This window comes from Astatotilapia calliptera, chromosome 15, assembly GCF_964374335.1.
Source record: "Astatotilapia calliptera chromosome 15, fAstCal68.1, whole genome shotgun sequence".
In the NCBI taxonomy this organism is placed as follows: domain Eukaryota; kingdom Metazoa; phylum Chordata; class Actinopteri; order Cichliformes; family Cichlidae; genus Astatotilapia; species Astatotilapia calliptera.
The window spans coordinates 25,933,243-25,950,936 of record NC_137436.1 but is presented as its reverse complement, the minus strand read 5'-3'; the positions used below and the strand labels follow the sequence as shown (position 1 = coordinate 25,950,936).

The 17,694-nt window shown below is 40.6% G+C and overlaps 1 protein-coding gene and 1 long non-coding RNA gene across 3 annotated transcripts in view; one reads left to right on the top strand and one right to left on the bottom strand.

Annotated features, from left to right (window-relative positions):
• Window positions 1-17,694, top strand: part of LOC113006725 (neuromedin-B receptor) — a 101,266-nt gene that overhangs the window by 71,909 nt on the left and 11,663 nt on the right. For both annotated transcript variants that reach the window (XM_026142864.2, XM_026142866.2), the window contains one exon: window positions 15,385-15,623. In XM_026142864.2, the coding sequence (XP_025998649.1) occupies window positions 15,385-15,623 (239 nt within the window). The remainder of the gene's footprint in view (window positions 1-15,384; window positions 15,624-17,694) is intronic.
• On the bottom strand, window positions 5,589-9,275 carry LOC145420658 (uncharacterized). The gene is made up of 2 exons (XR_013901976.1): window positions 9,133-9,275; window positions 5,589-5,749 (listed from the first exon to the last, which is right to left on the bottom strand). It is a non-coding gene; the product is annotated as an uncharacterized LOC145420658 (long non-coding RNA).

The window sequence follows — 17,694 nt, the reverse complement described above, 5'->3', positions numbered from 1 at the left end:
AGAAGAGCATCTCTGAACACAGCACACAGTCAGGATTTGGTGTGAACATGGACGCATGGATCCTGCCTGCCTTGTATCAATGACGTGATGATGAGGTGGTTTTCTTGACAGTCTTGTGCCCATCAGCAGCAGCTGAGCATCATTTAAACCCCACAGCCTTCCTCCGTGTTTCTGCTTACCACATCCATCCCTTTATGATCCCAGTGCACCATCTTCTTCCTGCTTCCAGCAGGACAGCATGCCACATCGTGATAACGCTCCTTTATAAAGTTGCAGAATCAGTAACTGTAGGCAGTATTCATTACATTTATAGGATATGTTATCCTTAACATTTCACTAATGGTAACTTAAATTATATTTACAACTTTTGCTCTGTAGGTTTCCTTAGCTGCTCCAGCTTCCTCCCGCAGTCCAGACAATCATGTTCGCTGTCTGAGGGAGCAATCAGTGAATGGGAGACAGGAGGAAAACACAGCTGGGACAAATCAGGGCTAATGAGGGAAGGGAAGCAAAAGCAGACACATTAACATAAGACATGGACTTTCAAAGTAAAACAGGAAACATAACACAGACACGCGGACTTGACAAGGGTATACACCTGACAAGGGAGACAGCGCAACCACGGAACACGGAGAGAAACCAGAAGACAGAGAACTCTAAATTGGCTGTTGGTCTCAATTTAGGATCAATAAACTGCATCAGTTCTACAGAATAAAGTTCTGTTTGAATGCTTAGTCTATGTAAATGTAGCCATTTTCCATTCAAAGCTCATTACTTCAGCTCTGTCACCGATGTTTGTTTCCAGAAGCAGCTTTTCTGCAGTTTCCTGCTTCCTCTCAGAATGGGACTGACAGCAGGCAGAGAAAAGAACAGGAGGGAAAAGCATTCGTTGAGCTTTGCTAAATATAACTGCAATCCATTTACATAGACAACAGGGACCAACAGTCAAATCAAAAGGTTTAGTCACACATGGCAGATATTTGGTGTTCAACTAAACTGGTCTTTGAGAAAATAAGAACCAATCACCAGCTGCCAAAAACACCTGGTTGAGCAGGAGGACAGAGCGAGCCTATCCATTTTTCCTGGGTAATCTTCACAACAGAAAAACGAATAATATTCAGAGCAACAGGTGGTTCAGTGTGACAAAGATGCTGGCAAAACACTTTTATACACTAAACAGTGTGCAGAGCTGAAAACTGAAGACAATTATCTTGGCTGAAGCTGTGCACTTTATTATGTCCACAGAAGTTTTAGTCCAAGTTAGTTTTTGCTTATGAAAAAGAGTTTCTACCAACTAAATGCTGGGATGTCTCTGAGCAAAAAGAATTAGTTTAATGAACTGGAAAGAGCAGAAACTGGCCTGTGACACCACAATATGCTGGTTGGAGGGCCATTTGGATTTGTTGGAGCTTGCTTCTCAAAAACCAAATTGCCTTTTTTTCAGCTAGCTCTAGTTTTTGTTATTCTCGGATTAACTGAAATGGTTAGCAAGGCATTTGTGATTTCTGTAAATAAATTAATGGTGTTGATCAAGAGTGTCCACATGAGCTATTTTCAGAAGTATGTATGCATGTTGCAGTAAGTGTCTTTCCTTTTCTGCTGTTTTCCATCACACGTGGCTCCCACCTCTGACCATCTACTGGTGCTTCCAAGCATTTGTAGGTCCTGTATCACAGCAGCCCCTCAGATAAGCAGTGGAGTATACATCATAATTAGTCTCTTTCTTGTTTTGCTGCCACATGTGCTTTCAGCAAAACCTCCAACAATAGCAGCAGCAGTAAGGGCCAACAACAACACACACAAAGGCTGCCACTTCAGAAACACACAGAGGTTGTTGCAGCAGCAGCTTTTAGTGAGACTTTTCCATCTTCTGTCTCTGATATGAAAACAGTGAGAAAAGTTCATGTTTATTCATGAAATGCTCACAAAAGAAAGGCCCACAGAAAAGCCCTCCAGTCACAGAGTTTACAAAACGAAACTGTAGTAGATGGAGTCTGAGTGCGTGTGTTTGGACGGGCTGCTCTTCTCTGCGAGGACCCTGCTCGGTTTTAGACCACTGGAGTGAGGCTGCTCGTGGTCTCTCACACTCCTGTGCGTTACTGGAAGGGCATTTAGCTAGATGAAGCTGAAGCTAACGGCCGGGCTGTTGTCCCAAAATTAAATGATTCACTGCAGTTTTATTTGTATAGCAGCAAATCACAACAGAAATCGCTTAAAGATGCTTTATATTGTAAGGGCCCTACAATAATACAGAGAAAACCTCAGGATTCAAAGAAGCCTCTTTGAGGAAACAATTGGTGACAGTGAGAAAAAAACCCTCCCTTTTAACAGGAAGAAATCTCCAAGCTCAGAGAATGCCAGCCATCTGCCAGGACAGCATGACAGTCCATCAGTGGAGGGTTGATAAACACGCAGAATATCATTGGTACCATATATAAACACACACACACACACACACACACACACACACACACACACACACACACACACATATATATATATATATATATATATGTGTGTGTGTGTGTGTGTGTGTGTGTGTGTAGAGGTTTGTATGTGGAGCTTTAAGGACTCTGAAAAACTAAGTACACCCTTCCTGCTTTTATAGGAATTAGGAGGGTAAGTAGGACCCAGGAGCTGCTAAAGAGATTCTGTGACCACTCTGTAAAATTGGCATTTAACCGGTCTGGGTAAAAATTCCTAAAACCTTAACAGGTGTGTGATAAAATGGCACCAATCTTCCTAGGTTTGGACATTGCAGAAAATTCATCCAAAGTTCTGATCATGCAATGGTCAGAGAAACTCCAGGGTGTGCCAGCAGGGCGCCCGAGTGTGTAAAGCTGCATCTGCACAAACAACAAGACTTCTGTAATAAAGTCCTTTGGACTGTTGAGAAGGTGGAGATTCTCTCCATAATGCACAGCAGCAGGTTTGGCGTAAACCAAACACATCAGATCAGCTGCGCAGTTATGATCGTTTGACCATCTTGCAGTCACTCAGTGGCCTCATCTGTTTAACAAAGTATTCTAGAGTTTTCTATATGTGAGGCTGTCTGTCCCACAGCTAAAGCTGGGACCAAACTGGGTCATTAACAGGGCAATGATCCTGAGCACAGCAGTAAATCTGCAACAGAAATTTCCTGATTGTACTTCAAAGAACTGAAGCTATTCTGTTAAAAGAGGCTTACAGCAAACAACACAAGTTCTTATCGTCTTATTATTGAATAATGGGGTGTACTTAGTGTCTATGCAGTCTATGAAAAACGAAGTACACCCCATGATTCCTGTATTGATGCATGCATATTTGTTCCCTCTAACTTTATTCATACTTTGCTTCTGAGATGTTTTTATTCAGAGTTGTTCCTCTGAGTTCTGAAACCTTCATATCATGAAAGTTTTGTGTGGGTGAATGGACTCTGTTTTTTCCAACTCAACTACTGACGTCAGCATCAGAAATATGAATGAATCCATACTCACATTTCCCTCTGTAGCCTGGAGTGTGTGCCCTGCAGCAGAGACAAGTTCTTTTTGCTTCTCACTCCCAGATTTCTTTTGCTTTTCATGCTTGTTGTCATCACACATCCAACAACAGGAGTTGAGAAAGTTCAACTTCCTATGGCGACATTTAAAGTCTTTATGGTGTGGAGTTTTTCACGTATCCAGCCTGCTGCATCGAAATGTGTTTTTGCTGCATATGTTTGATAAGGTGCAGCTCTCCTTTTAAAGTGAAATGGCTCAGGTGGATGGATGTGTTGACAAAGTGTGTGAACTTGATACAAGAGAGGCCTGTTCGTGTCTTGTTTCCCACTAACAATCAGAGTTTTTCTTTTAATCATCACTGCGACTTTCCCTCAGACAAACAAGCTGTGAGAATCAAAAACAAGCCAAAGGCAGAAGTCAGACAATGCATGCACAGATAAGATGCTTCCAGCAAATTTCATTTCATAGTGCTGCATTTTGATCGAACAGAGATCTTTTCAGGTGCTGCCAACGAGAAGCCACAAAGCACACCGAGGAAGGTGGTTGATCTGCATGATTGAAAGTCAATTTTTTCTCAGGCTGAGACAGTCAGAGAAGAGCTGAATAACACTGTCTGAGGAAAGACACATGCTTAAATTCAAAGTGTAAAAAAAGAGTACACAAGTAATATTCACTGATTACGTCTAATGCATCAACATGGTGAAATACAAACGCAGTTTTACACTGATGTGTAAGGGTGAAAAGTCGACATGAGCAACAAAGCATCTGAGAATATGGAAACATGAATCCGAGGTATGGTCTGCCTGCGATGGATGACCACCATCAGGCAGCTCAACCTTAGAAAAGACCTAAAGCTAGACCTAAAGCTAGAACTAAAGCTAGAACTAAAGCTACATTTAAAGCTATACCTAAAGCTTTGGGGTACCGACAAAGTTGCTTTGTGAATGTTTGCATTAACATGAGTGAAACAAAGTCATGAAACCAACCAGGCTTTAGACTCACAAATTGGGAGCTTCCTGTCTTGTCTTCCTGGGAAAGCACTGACTGGAATTTTGTTGAAAGTCTTCAGAGTGTTAATTTTTGGGGCTGATTTTAAGTAACAATGATTGACTAAAGGCATTATAAGAAACCGCTACAGATCAAAAATTATTCGATTTTGTTGAAATACTGCCAAATCACTATTATCTTTAAGGTGAACACCTTAAAATAATACAGACAAAAGCTCACATAGAGAAACACTTCAAATCCACTTAAAAGAGAAAAGAAGGTGCTAGAAGAAAAAAAAGGTGGAAGAAAAGCTACAAATTATTGTTTTCCTTCACCATCATTAAAACCAGTTAGTTTAGATAAGACTTTGAAATAACTGTCTAAATTACTGTGCAAAATCCTCAAGGTGTCCACACTAGTTTGGCCTCCCTGGGCCAGTAAATCAACTTTTATGGTCTGTTAAAGAAAACACTTTTCTGCTTGAACAGGTGGAGAGGTGGAGGGGTGATGGAGGCTGTCACTGGAACCGTGGTAACAAGTGTAGCTGTTAACTTTAGAAAAGCTCTTCACCTCACCTGCAGTGACTCCTTCCAGGAATACTGGCCTGATAACAACAACCCAAATATGATCCATATTTGCATTTTATTTGACTGGTAGTGTTAAGTCAAACTCAGCCAGTAGTCCACCTTGGTTGGGTCAAATGTCAGGTGTGTTGTGACATTTGAGTCTCAGCTAAGCCATGAAAACTTTCTGTGACCCACTTCCAGTCCAGCTGAGGACTTGTGTAACTTTTAAATCAGTCACTTGGCACCTGTGCAAAAGCAGTGCTGATTAGGCCCAAATGTGTCTGCTCCTTGAAGGACAATGGGAATGTCCACTGTAATTTATACTAATAAGATGTCATAATCAACCATTTTGCTCATAAGTATTTTTGTTTTTACAGTTTACACATGAGTGGAACACCAACACTGTGGAACCGTCCTCCTCCCAGGTTTATGATGTTTAGCAAGACACTAAGATCCGCCACACTCCGACCGAGTACGAAATGAAGCCTCTCCTTGCCGTCTTGGTCCCATGGTTTTTTCTAAAGTTTTTTTTTCTTTTTTAATTGTTTGATGAAGGCATTGGATTCTTGGGCTTCTACTGAGGGTTTATTCCAAGCGTCCTAACTTTGGATTCTCATACAGGCTAAGTTTTGGATTTCTTTATTATTCAACTATCAGGTCTGATTCCGTGTGATATTGTCCCTGATTTCTGTCTTCATGTTTCTGTATGACCCTGTGCTTTGGTTCATGGCAGAGGTGGGACCAAGTCATTGTTTTGCAAGTCTCAAGTAAGTCTCAAGTCTTTATCCTCAAGTCTCAAGTCAAGTCTCAAGTAATGTCAGGCAAGTCAGAGTCAAGTCTCAAGTCACTGGTGTAAAAGTCCGAGTAAAGTCACAAGTCTGAAACTTTGAATTTCAAGTCCTTTCGAGTCTTTAAAAAAAAAAAACGAAAAAATAATGTTGCAGTTATATGCTAAATGTAAATATTAGACCATGTAATTTTAAAATCTGTGTTTTTCTCAACACATGACAAAATAGTGAACTTAGAAAATATACACAAATTGTGAAATTGCACCTCTTTAAAATGCAGCTCAATTAAACCTAGCTCCAAGAATAATTTTCACCGACAGTTCTGAGATAAGCTGCATGTTATTCTTGGATGCGCTTGTAGGACCAGCTTTAAAATCGCATGACAAAAATATCATACACATTAAAAAAAAACTGTATCACCAACGTAGCCTAGACAACATTTGCTAGTTAGATGAAGTCAGCTATCTCATTGTAGCATATTTATATGCATATTTATAATCATACGGTTCTTGGAGTGAGTGCATACACTCATGAAGTTTAGTAACTTCAGGTCACTGCAACAAGCCCAGGTACAGTTTACCGACGGATGGGTACAGGACCTTGAAATGCACCGTGTAGAACGAAAGACCATCGTACGTATCATAAGTTTACCAGTCTCACAAATTGTCGTCATAAATACACATTCCTTAACTGTTTATTAATAGGACCTTTGAGCTCAAGGGTAATTAATTAGTAGTGGAAATAATTTCTGGTACCCATCACAGAAATGTAGCAGTGACAACAATATTGTATGCTGTAATCGTACTGGGCAATTAGTGATACAAAAACCCTGTTTTACCCTGTGAATAAAAGTATATGTTTTTGTCAATGTACCATAATAACAGAAGCGAAACGCAATATTGTGTCAGGACAATTCACTATTTATGCACAATAAACAAAGGAGCATAGCGCGACAATTTCTGTTCAGCGCCAGACTTGCTTGTAACCTATATCACCAATTATGTAATGAAAATGACGTATTAAGTACTAAAAAACACTGACCTTCGTGTAAATGCTTGGAGCAGACTAACCTGTGAGCTGGAGTGTTCTGGGACGTTATATTTGATCTTTGAATGGCTGCAATCCAGGCCATCCGTCGCGTCTTTGTTACTTTGGAAACATGGCTTGAACAATTTCTCTTCAACGACGTAATCCGATAACAACCGATCTCCAGAGGTGGGACCAAGTCATTGTTTTGCAAGTCTCAAGTAAGTCTCAAGTCTTTATCCTCAAGTCTCAAGTCAAGTCTCAAGTAATGTCAGGCAAGTCAGAGTCGAGTCTCAAGTCACTGGTGTAAAAGTCCGAGTCAAGTCACAAGTCTGAAACTTTGAATTTCAAGTCCTTTCGAGTCTTTAAAAAAAACAAACGAAAAAATAATGTTGCAGTTATGCTAAATGTAAATGTTAGACCATGTAATTTTAAAATCTGTGTTTTTCTCAACACATGACAAAATAGTGAACTTAGAAAATATACACAAATTGTGAAATTGCACCTCTTTAAAATGCAGCTCAATTAAACCTAGCTCCAAGAATAATTTTCACCGACAGTTCTGAGATACGCTGCATGTTATTCTTGGATGTGGTTGTAGGACCGGCTTTAAAATCGCATGACAAAAATATCATACACATTAAAAAAAACTGTATCACCAACGTAGCCTGGAAAACATTTGCTAGTTAGATGAAGTCAGCTATCTCATCTTAGCATATTTATATGCATATTTATAATCATACGGTTCTTGGAGTGAGTGCATACACTCATGAAGTTTAGTAACTTCAGGTCACTGCAACAAGCCCAGGTACAGTTTACCGACGGATGGGTACAGGACCTTGAAATGCACCGTGTAGAACGAAAGACCATCGTACGTATCATAAGTTTACCAGTCTCACAAATCGTCTTCATAAATACACATTCGTTAACCGTTTATTAATATAACCTTTGAGCTCAACGGTAATTAATTAGTAGTGGAAATAATTTCTGGTACCATCACAGAAATGTAGCAGTGACAATAATACTGTATGCTGTAATCGTACTGGGCAATTAGTGATACAAAAAACCTGTTTTATCCTGTGAATAAAAGTATGTGTTTTTGTCAGTGTACCATAATAACAGAAGCGAAACGCAATATTGTGTCAGGATAATTCACTATTTATGCACAATAAATAAAGGAGCATAGCACGACAATTTCTGTTCAGCGCCAGACTTGCTTGTAACCTATATCACCAATTATGTTAAGAAAAATGACGCATTAACTACAACAGCAGACTGACCTTTGTGTAAATGCTTGGAGCAGACTAACCTGTGAGCTGGAGGGTTCTAGGACGTTATATTTGATCTTTGAATGGCTGCAATCCAGGCCATCCGTCGGGTCTTTGTTACTTCGGAAACATGGCTCGAACAATTTCTCTTCAACGACGTAATCCGATAACAACCGATCTCTTTACCCGTCGGCTTCCCGTGGCTGTCATGCGACCGGCTATTGCAGTTAATAATACAACGGCTTCTTGACATTTTTGTGTTTCTTTTTATCGCTGTGTGACTGATTTCAATTGAAAGCCTGCGTGCGCTAGCACCTCTTGCCACGAGTTCCCAGAATCCTTTGCGGTTCTACCCGTGAATGACGTCACATTTTCAATCTCTATATAATATGCATGTTAAATTTTATATTTGGGGTAAAATATCAAGTCTTTTCAAGTAAACCGGTTCAAGTCCAATTCAAGTACCAAGTCATTGGTGTAAAAGTCCAAGTCAAGTCACAAGTCTTAGAACATTTTTTCAAGTCAAGTCTAAAGTCATAAAATTAATGACTCGAGTCTGACTCGAGTCCAAGTCATGTGACTCGAGTCCACACCTCTGCCGATCTCTTTACCCGTCGGCTTCCCGTGGCTGTCATGCGACCGGCTATTGCAGTTAATGATACAACAGCTTCTTGACATTTTTGTGTTTCTTTTTATCGCTGTATAACTGATTTTAATTGAAAGCCTGCGTGCGCTAGTACCGCTTGCCACGAGTTCCCAGAATCCTTTGCGGTTCTACCCGTGAATGACGTCACATTTTCAATCTCTATATAATATGCATGTTAAATTTTATATTTGGGGTAAAATATCAAGTCTTTTCAAGTAAACCGGTTCAAGTCCAATTCAAGTCCCAAGTCATTGGTGTAAAAGTCCAAGTCAAGTCACAAGTCTTAGAACATTTTTTCAAGTCAAGTCTAAAGTCATAAAATTAATGACTCGAGTCTGACTCGAGTCCAAGTCATGTGACTCGAGTCCACACCTCTGGTTCATGGGTCTCACTGTCAGTTATGTGTATTGAGTTCTGGATTGTTGTGGCTTTTCTGGATATTGGCATTTTTGCAGCATGTGGAGTGTGAAAGCAAAATGACAGATGGATCCATCTCAGACGTACCTCTAATGGGAGCCGACAGCTCTCAACTCCCAGATGAGCACAAACACTCACATGCAGAGGCACAGGCACACACAATAAATAAATAATTTACAAACTGCAAAGAAATTAGAAGTAGGAAAAGTTTATTTGTACCTCTAAAAGTTCATGCAAACACACACTGACATAATCCAGCCTTCCAGATGAGTAATGGCCCGTAGCAGCAGGTGCCTAAGAGGATCTCGGGAAAGATGCCAAGCGCTGCCCGAGTGCTGGCAGCAAATCAGAGCAAACACAAATCAGCAGCCCGCCTGCAGCACTGAGATGATTCCTGCTCTGCAATCAGCAGAGTTTGCTGTCGCTTTAACTTTTTTTACTATACAAACGTTTCTCATCTTTAATGGTGGAGTCAGGTGAGGTGAGAAGCAGCTGGCTGCTGTTAATGATGTGTAGCTGGAAAGACACATCTGTTCTTTACGCAGCACAACGTGTTCATTAAAGAGGTTCACTGTGTAAAAGAAACACATGCACGCCTCAGTTAATTTATTTACTTGCTGACAATCCTCTTATTGTGTGCAACTTACGCTTTGATACAACATTTAAACATCAGCAGAGAATTTCAGGGCCAAAGAAGTGTAAATAAGTGCTAACAGTGTTGTGTGGATAATGTCTGAAATAAAATACAGGACTTATGACCGTTATTATTAGTTGTAGTAGCATATTTGACAAGGATGTTGACCCTGTCCAGACATACCTAGTAGTCTGTTACCACATGCTAACTGGCTGCTTAAATTAAAAACAAGACAAACCTGCCTCCAGATAAATAGTGAAACAGGAGTTAGGAGTGAAGTTACAGTGCAGCAGAAACTTTCAGTGAGTAGGAGAAGCAGCTGGTTGTGGCGACTGCAGGTTGCAGGTGATGCTGTCGGGAGGTCCTGCTGCGAATTCTCAGCTGCTGCTGGCTTCATGCTGCTAATCAAGCTGGCAGATGCTCGCAGAAGGGGTTTTACTACAATTAAAATCTATTTAAAAATCTATTATCTCTATCCTTTAAAAACATGAAATTTTCCCAAATAAAAATCTCTACCCCATGAAATTGATACTTGTGCGCTACAGCTTCACATGAGCCTGTTGTCTGCTGTGAAACTCAAAGTCCTGGGTGTGGGATGCTGATCATTTCTTTGACACGCGTCTGTGTGTCAACTTTGACTAAAACTAACAAATCAAATGACACAGAATTTAAAACTAACACATTCTGGTCAAAGGAGTGAAATGAAACTTCAAAAAGTTAAACAAGTCTTGAGAGGATTTAGGTGACTCCTGTGACAGCCAATCAGCAGAGGATATAATGAAGTTGACACACAGAGGGCCCCCGGTCCTTGTTACTCTGCACCGGCTGATTGTTACTGACAAACTGTGTCTCGCTGCAGTGCTGTGACGTTCACGGCGAGTCACTGAAATATCAAAGAGATGCAAGCACAGAGAAGGAAAAAACCTCTGTGCACCTGAGGGGGAATAAAATCCTCCACCGAGTACTCCGTGTGGCCTTTTGTGTCAAACATCGTACTGCAGAGCTGATTTTCTACTTCTTTCTGTGTTTGCAGTGAGAAGGTTGAATGCACTCGGAGTTTAATTTGTGCTCATGAGGATTTTAAAAAGGGAATGGTGAAGGTCGGTGTGCTGCTCTCCTGTTTAAAGGAGTATCAGAAAGCCAGCAAGTCTGATGGGTGTGACCTCTGCCCTACACAGAGAAGCTCTTTGAAGAAACGCCGCTGACATTTTTTGCGTGTTTGTATCGAGCTGGGCTGTGACCTGTGTAAAATGCATTTGACTGACATGATTGACCTTTTTCCATGTGTCTCTAACAATCGCTGAGCATCAGACTGACAAGGTCAGGTTCCTCTCATGATGGCGTACGCTCCATGCATCTGCTGGTATTATAATCCTAAATCCATTCTTTGGAGTCTCCGCCCATCACTCATTCTGTTTTCCATCCGTTTCATCGTTGCTTTTCATATGCAAGTCCCAATGGGAGTCAAACTGTCAGTTCCATCGAGCTTGAGTACATTTTTACACCAGAGTAAACAATCGAGGGGCAAAACTGCTGGATTTACTGTTTTTACTGCGAGGATCTCTCATGTTTGCTTCTAAGCATTTCCGTGTCCTGCCTGACAAACAAAAAGCAGCATGAATTCATCTTGTCATTGTCAATCCAGTGTTAGCATCTTACCATTTTTAGCATTAGCAGGTGGTTTAGTAGGTTCAACTATTTGTGAGGACAAAGACAAGTAAGCCCATTTAATTTATGCTGCTCAGATGCGTTTGTGGAAAGAGTTTTATTCTTCACTGCGATGACTCAGTTGGCAGTTTCTGGTCAGATGTGGCTGAATTATCATCTGGTTTTCATTGTATATCCTGCCATTAGGTCTCATTATTACTAGCTATAAACCATTTCTAGTCATCCGTATGCTGACGACAATCAACTGTGCCTCTGCTTTTAACTGACTTAATGCAGTGAATGGTTGGACGGTAAATATTTTTATGCAGTTTAACACAAATAAGACTGAGTCTTTAATTATCATTCTGGAGCTCTTTCTCATCCACTGTTCAAGCTAGCGCACATAACTCTTTAACTGTTGATGCTCATAACAAGTTTCTGACTCGCGCTTACTTTTTCTATTTAAGACATATTCCTAAACTTAGGACTGTTGTCTCTATTTTGTTGTCTGTATAATGCATCTATTAATTGCCTCCCAACTGTACAAAATGCTTTCAACATACTCTGCTACAAACAAGTGTCTGAAGAGGATTCCAGTCAGGTCTAGGTATCATTTTAAAATCTTAGTTCTTTCTTTTATGAACTTACGAGACAAAGCCCGCACTTATATCATTGATAACCACTCCTATTCTCCACGCTGGATCCCTGGGTCTTCTCGTGATTCCATGTACCTGTCTGAAAACTAAGCTTAGCTACAAAACCTTTCCCTCAACACTGTGGCATCCTCCTCTGTTCAAACAGACATTTGGGTCAACTCTTGTGGGTTTTTTTTTACTTGCTTTGTTCTTATGTATTCATTTTTCAGATGTATGTACACCTTTTTCAAATGTAAACCCATTGATGAAGGCAACTGTTTCAACTCTGTTTGCCTTCTGGATTCATTCAATACAGTTACAAGTGTTTAATACAGAAAAATGGGACATGCTGTGGAGAGACTCACCACTTCTGACAACTCATTAGTCAAAAAATTACTATTAAGTCCTATTGCCTTTTGGTGCGACTGATGAAGACCATAGAAACTTTGGCTCACAGAATCTGCTTCTAACTAATCAGCATCAGACTGTAAGAAGAAATGGCCTACATGAATATTTGTTTGGTGTGACGTTGCCTTAAAGTGAGAACTGCATGTTGTTTTCTGATCTGCAATCACAAACAAAACTGACTGAGGTTGTGGGAAGATTGCAGTCATTATTAAAATAAACCAGCATGTCTGATTGGCGGACGCTGACCCATCCATCCACTTCAGCATCCTCCCTGAGAGCTTTTATTCTGCTTTGGTCTCCAGAAAGGTTTATTCTTCATCTTTAAATACAGATCAGTCTCCATATTTATATGCTGCTCACTTCCAACAAATAATATGTTTTGGGCAGAACCATCAGACACAGAAAAAAAAGCAAAACCATAATAATGGAAAGCTTTTCATGAACATCCCAGCTGTCACAAAATATTCGTACTCAACTTGTGTGACAAACATTTTTTATGGTGTTCAGGGAGGAGATGGTGGGTTTTCTTAAATTCTAATTAGCCAACGCTGAGTTTTGCAAAAACACTCATTAGTGAGACAATCCATGCAGTAATGACTTTATCCTCCAAAGACTAAAAATCAAGCCAAACAAATGTGTGCAGGCAGGGATACACAAGAACTCTGAACATAGGTTGTATTATTGGAGAATTACATCATATAAATAAGCGTACAAGTTATACTGTGCGTGCGTGCGTGCGTGCGTGCGTGCGTGCGTGTGCGTGCGTGCGTGCGTGCGTGTGTGTGTGTGTGTGCGTGTGTGTGCTTGTGTGTATGTGAACAGATAGAGGGTTGGACGATTCAATGATTCAGTGACTGAAGACATTTGTCACAGCAAACCTAAAACAAAACATTAATACAATAAAATAAAGTAAATAAAAATAAATGTCCAGATAACTTTGTGAGAACCTGGAAAGAAATTAGAGGTTAAGACAGGTTTAAACCTTCAAAAGTTTACCATACTATAATTTATTTATATAGCACTATCACACTAAAAACAACACATGGTCAACCAAAGCTGTACAGCAGAAATATAAAGAGAACACGAACTACAATAAATAACTAAATAAATAACAATAAAATAACAATGTCAGTTACCCAGTGAGTCAAAAGCCAGTGAATAAAAAATTAGTTTTCAACCTGGATTTAAAAACCACCGCTGACGTAGATTGCCTAACTTGAAGAGGAAGATCATTCCAAAGCTTCGGGACCACAATAGAGAAGTTTCAGCTGTGATTTAGGGAGTGAGAGCAACAGCTGCTCGGCTGCCTGGAGTGAACGAGGGGGGACATAGGACTGTACCACATCGGACAAATATACAGGCGCCATTTAAGGATTTAAAAAACAGTAAAACGATTTTAAAAGCGATCCTAAATTAAATTGGAAGCAAGTGTAAGGAGATCCGAAGTAATATGCTCAAATGTTCTTTTACCAGTTAAAAACCGTGCCGCAGCATTTTGCACCAGTTGTAGGTGTGACCAAGTCCCCTGGCCAACCCCTATTAAAGGGGAGTTGCAGTGATCCAAGCGTGAGGTTATAAAAGCAAAAGGTTTAAACAAAAACTTGAATAATGCAGGTGACTTACTTGGGAAACTGCCATTCTTGTTTAACTGTCACCTGGTTCCTGATTCTGAGTTTTTCTTTGCAAAGCAATTTCCATGTAAAATGTATAAAAGTTACAAATTTCAGGAAGAATAAATAAAATGCATGCCCGGGATGGACTCCAACACGCCCTTTCTAATACGTTTGCAGCAGTGCTCAGACATATGCCCCCAAAACCATTGAATGTTCTTAAAAGGGACGACCAACAAAGCATCGAGTATGTGTGGCTGTGGCCCTGCATACAGGCGGGAGTAGGCAGGAGTCACTTTAACAAAGAAAGACCTTTAGCCAAAATGAGCTTCTGCGTTAGGGACGTCCCCGGGGGCCAGGAGTGTCGAAAAAGGTCACTGTGCCCCCTCAGCTGAATTCTACTGACACACTATTACAGCTATAAGTAAAGGCTGTAATGGAAACAGTTAAACATTGAAAAGTTACTGGAGTAACAACATATCATAGTAGCTGAGTGTTTCTGCAGCAGTTACTGAGGAGGGCACTGCAGCTGATGGAGCTGTTGGAGCTGATGGGCCATCAAAGGCAGACTTTGGGAAGTTCCCTTCATTCCTAATGGAACCAAAAACAGATCATTAAACCACTGCTGGCTTTAAATCTTTAAAGACCTCACTTGAAAATTGCAAAACATCTGGAAATGTGTGGAGGACACTCTGCACTCAGAGTCTGTGACAAAGACACACACCCCATCTTTGTTTCATACCAACATGTCTGTAATGATCTGAAACAAGAAAGTGAGACAAATATAGAAAAGACTAAGAAGTCATGAAGGGAAAGTCCTTTATAAAGGACCATGTCTGTGTTTTTAAATGCACCTTTAAGGTTTTTGTATTCGTGGCATCTTAGTTTATAATCTGTGTTTATGGACGTTGTGGATGTGTGCAAGTGTAACATAGTACACATAAGAGACAGCGTGAATGTCCCCTCCTGCTTTTGTTGAGCCATTTGCCCCCCTGTCAAAGTTTGTATCCCCTCCACATGCTCTCATTGTGACCCTGGCCAAACTATAAGAATCAGACAGTTCAACATGCAGACAGATCCTTTTCTTTTCCAAGTCACCTCCACAGCTCATGTTTCCTCTAATGAATCACAGAGAGGTCTGATCATGTGAGATCCAGTGAGTTCCATTTGAAGATGTAGTTTGGAAATCTTTCAGCTCTGTTTACTGAAAACTGTTTTGTGTTCAGTCCCTCCAGCTTGTGATGTCTCATCGCTTTAAATCCTTTTCTTCCAGATGGAGACGAGGAAGCGTCTGGCTAAGATCGTGCTGGTTTTTGTGGGCCTGTTCGCCCTGTGCTGGTTCCCAAACCACGTCCTCTACATGTACCGCTCCTTCCACTACCACCAGATGGATCTGTCGCTGGCCCACCTCGTCATCACTCTTCTAGCCCGGGTCCTCAGCTTCTCCTCGTCCTGCGTCAACCCGTTTGCGCTCTACCTGCTCAGTGAGAGTTTCCGCAGACACTTCAACAGGTCAGAGTTATTGAGGTGCTTTTACCTGAGACGGTTATGTTACCTAACCAGATCCCTGCACTGCCCCAGAGAATAGAGACAGATGACACTGTTCTCAAACATCTCACAAACAATAAGGTGGGCAAGTTCCCCCTTTAATATTTCCAAAGTGTGCACACTGGTGTGCTCCTGCAGAGTGTTATTCATAACTGCACTGCAGCATTTGGATTAGTAAAATGTTCAGCAGCACTTATTTGGATACACACAAAACTCCCAGAAAAGAAAAATAATAAAGAATAATAATAAAAATAAACATATGGAAAAAGCTACATTTGAATACATTTCCCTTGAATTAATTTTTTCAGTGTCTATAAAAGACTAACATCTCACTCTGCTCTCAGCTGCAGGTTCAGCTGCTCCCACTGAAGATGTCCGTCAGTCATTCAGAAATATGTCAGTAATTTTCCCAAACAGCCTGTCAGTGCTCTACATTTATTTAAAATTCACTGGTGCCAGAATTGTGTGTTATTCAGAGTTAAAGTTACAAATATCAGCTTCAAAAATCAAAATCATCAAGCAGAGGCAGATGCTTGATGTCAGCCAGCGAATGCAGGAGCTTCAGAGCTCGTCTCGGCTGTTCTGTGATATAAAACACGCTTAATTACGTGGTCATGTTTATTTTACGTCGACTACTGAAGAAGAAATTAGATTGAACGTATGAATGCTGCTGTTTGTCTTCACTATAGGTAGAAATGTTCACGGCATGCTGATTTACTGGACGCTGCTACAGCTAACTCTATTACTGCTCACATTAACTGCTGTCACCATAAAAAGGTGGAAAACAAGCAGAGGCTGAATGCTCCAGTGAGTCTTTACTACTTTACTGATTGCATCAATAAAATGTGAATGTAGCTGATTTACAGACGGTGGAAGGATACGGATGGAAATGTCTTTGCATGTCGAGGCCGCGCTTCGTCTGCGCTGCACGCCATTGGCAGCGTGTTTGTGTTGTTTTGTGCTCCGAGTGTTTACACCGCATGAAGCTGCAGTCACAGACTAATCAAAACTTTCTAGAGGACGAACATTTATACAAGACTGAGCATTCAGATAAAAACCACACAGCGAGTATTTCATTCTTCAGTCTGAATGGATTCTTATAACTTGCTGAAAAATAATCATAGCCTCGCCATTTTCTAAAACTCCTCCTGAGTACCCAATAAACCTCCTGAAACTCATCATGTTTCTGCCTCCGCACGATGGAAACCCAAATTTAAACTCTTCACCGTAACCATGGCACAGCCTTCCCAAAAAGCAGGAAACCATGACCCGGGGACGGGCTTTTCTCTCATTCAGCTCAGATTTGCAGCAGGTCGTGACACCTCAGAAGCAGCAGAGACGCCGCAGGAAAAGTAAAATGTGCCTTTGGGATGCAATTATAGCTATTTGCCTGTTTTGAAGAATGTAACAGGTGAACAATTTAATTTGTCCATGTGTGATGATTTACTTCAAGTACAGAAATGTTTCTTCGCCTTTTGCACCCAGAGAGCCAATTAACATGTGTGCCTGTTTCTGAGGATTATGACTTTTGGAAGAAAAATATCTCCAGCACATGCATGCTTTTTAGTTTTTAATAGTTCTTTGGAAAGAGGCATTCATCTGTGGCTGACGTGATGCAGATTTTCCATATAGGCTGTAATCAGTGATTAATTATTGGCTAAAAAAATCAGCATAGAACTAAATTCTTCATCAGCTACTGTTGAATGAGAATCTCTACAAAAGAGAAGTAGAGGAAGTAAAACTGCAGACAACCAAACTGCAGAGCTACGATTTAAAGCAGGAACAGCCGACAGCAGTCCTGTGGTCCTTGGGTTTGATGTATTTAAGGAGATTTGAATTCTTAGTTTCCTGTGTGAGTTCTGTGAAGGTTCTTCTGTTACAGAAAAGTCAGAGTGCATTCCTGTTTTGATTACTCCTCATTATTATCCTAGAGCTTCTAGTTTTTGTGTTTTGCTTTATTTCTACTCGAGTGAAGAGTTTCTGTGTTTTCTGGTTTCTGCCTGGAGTTTATTGAGTTTAATGCCTTCACTGCATT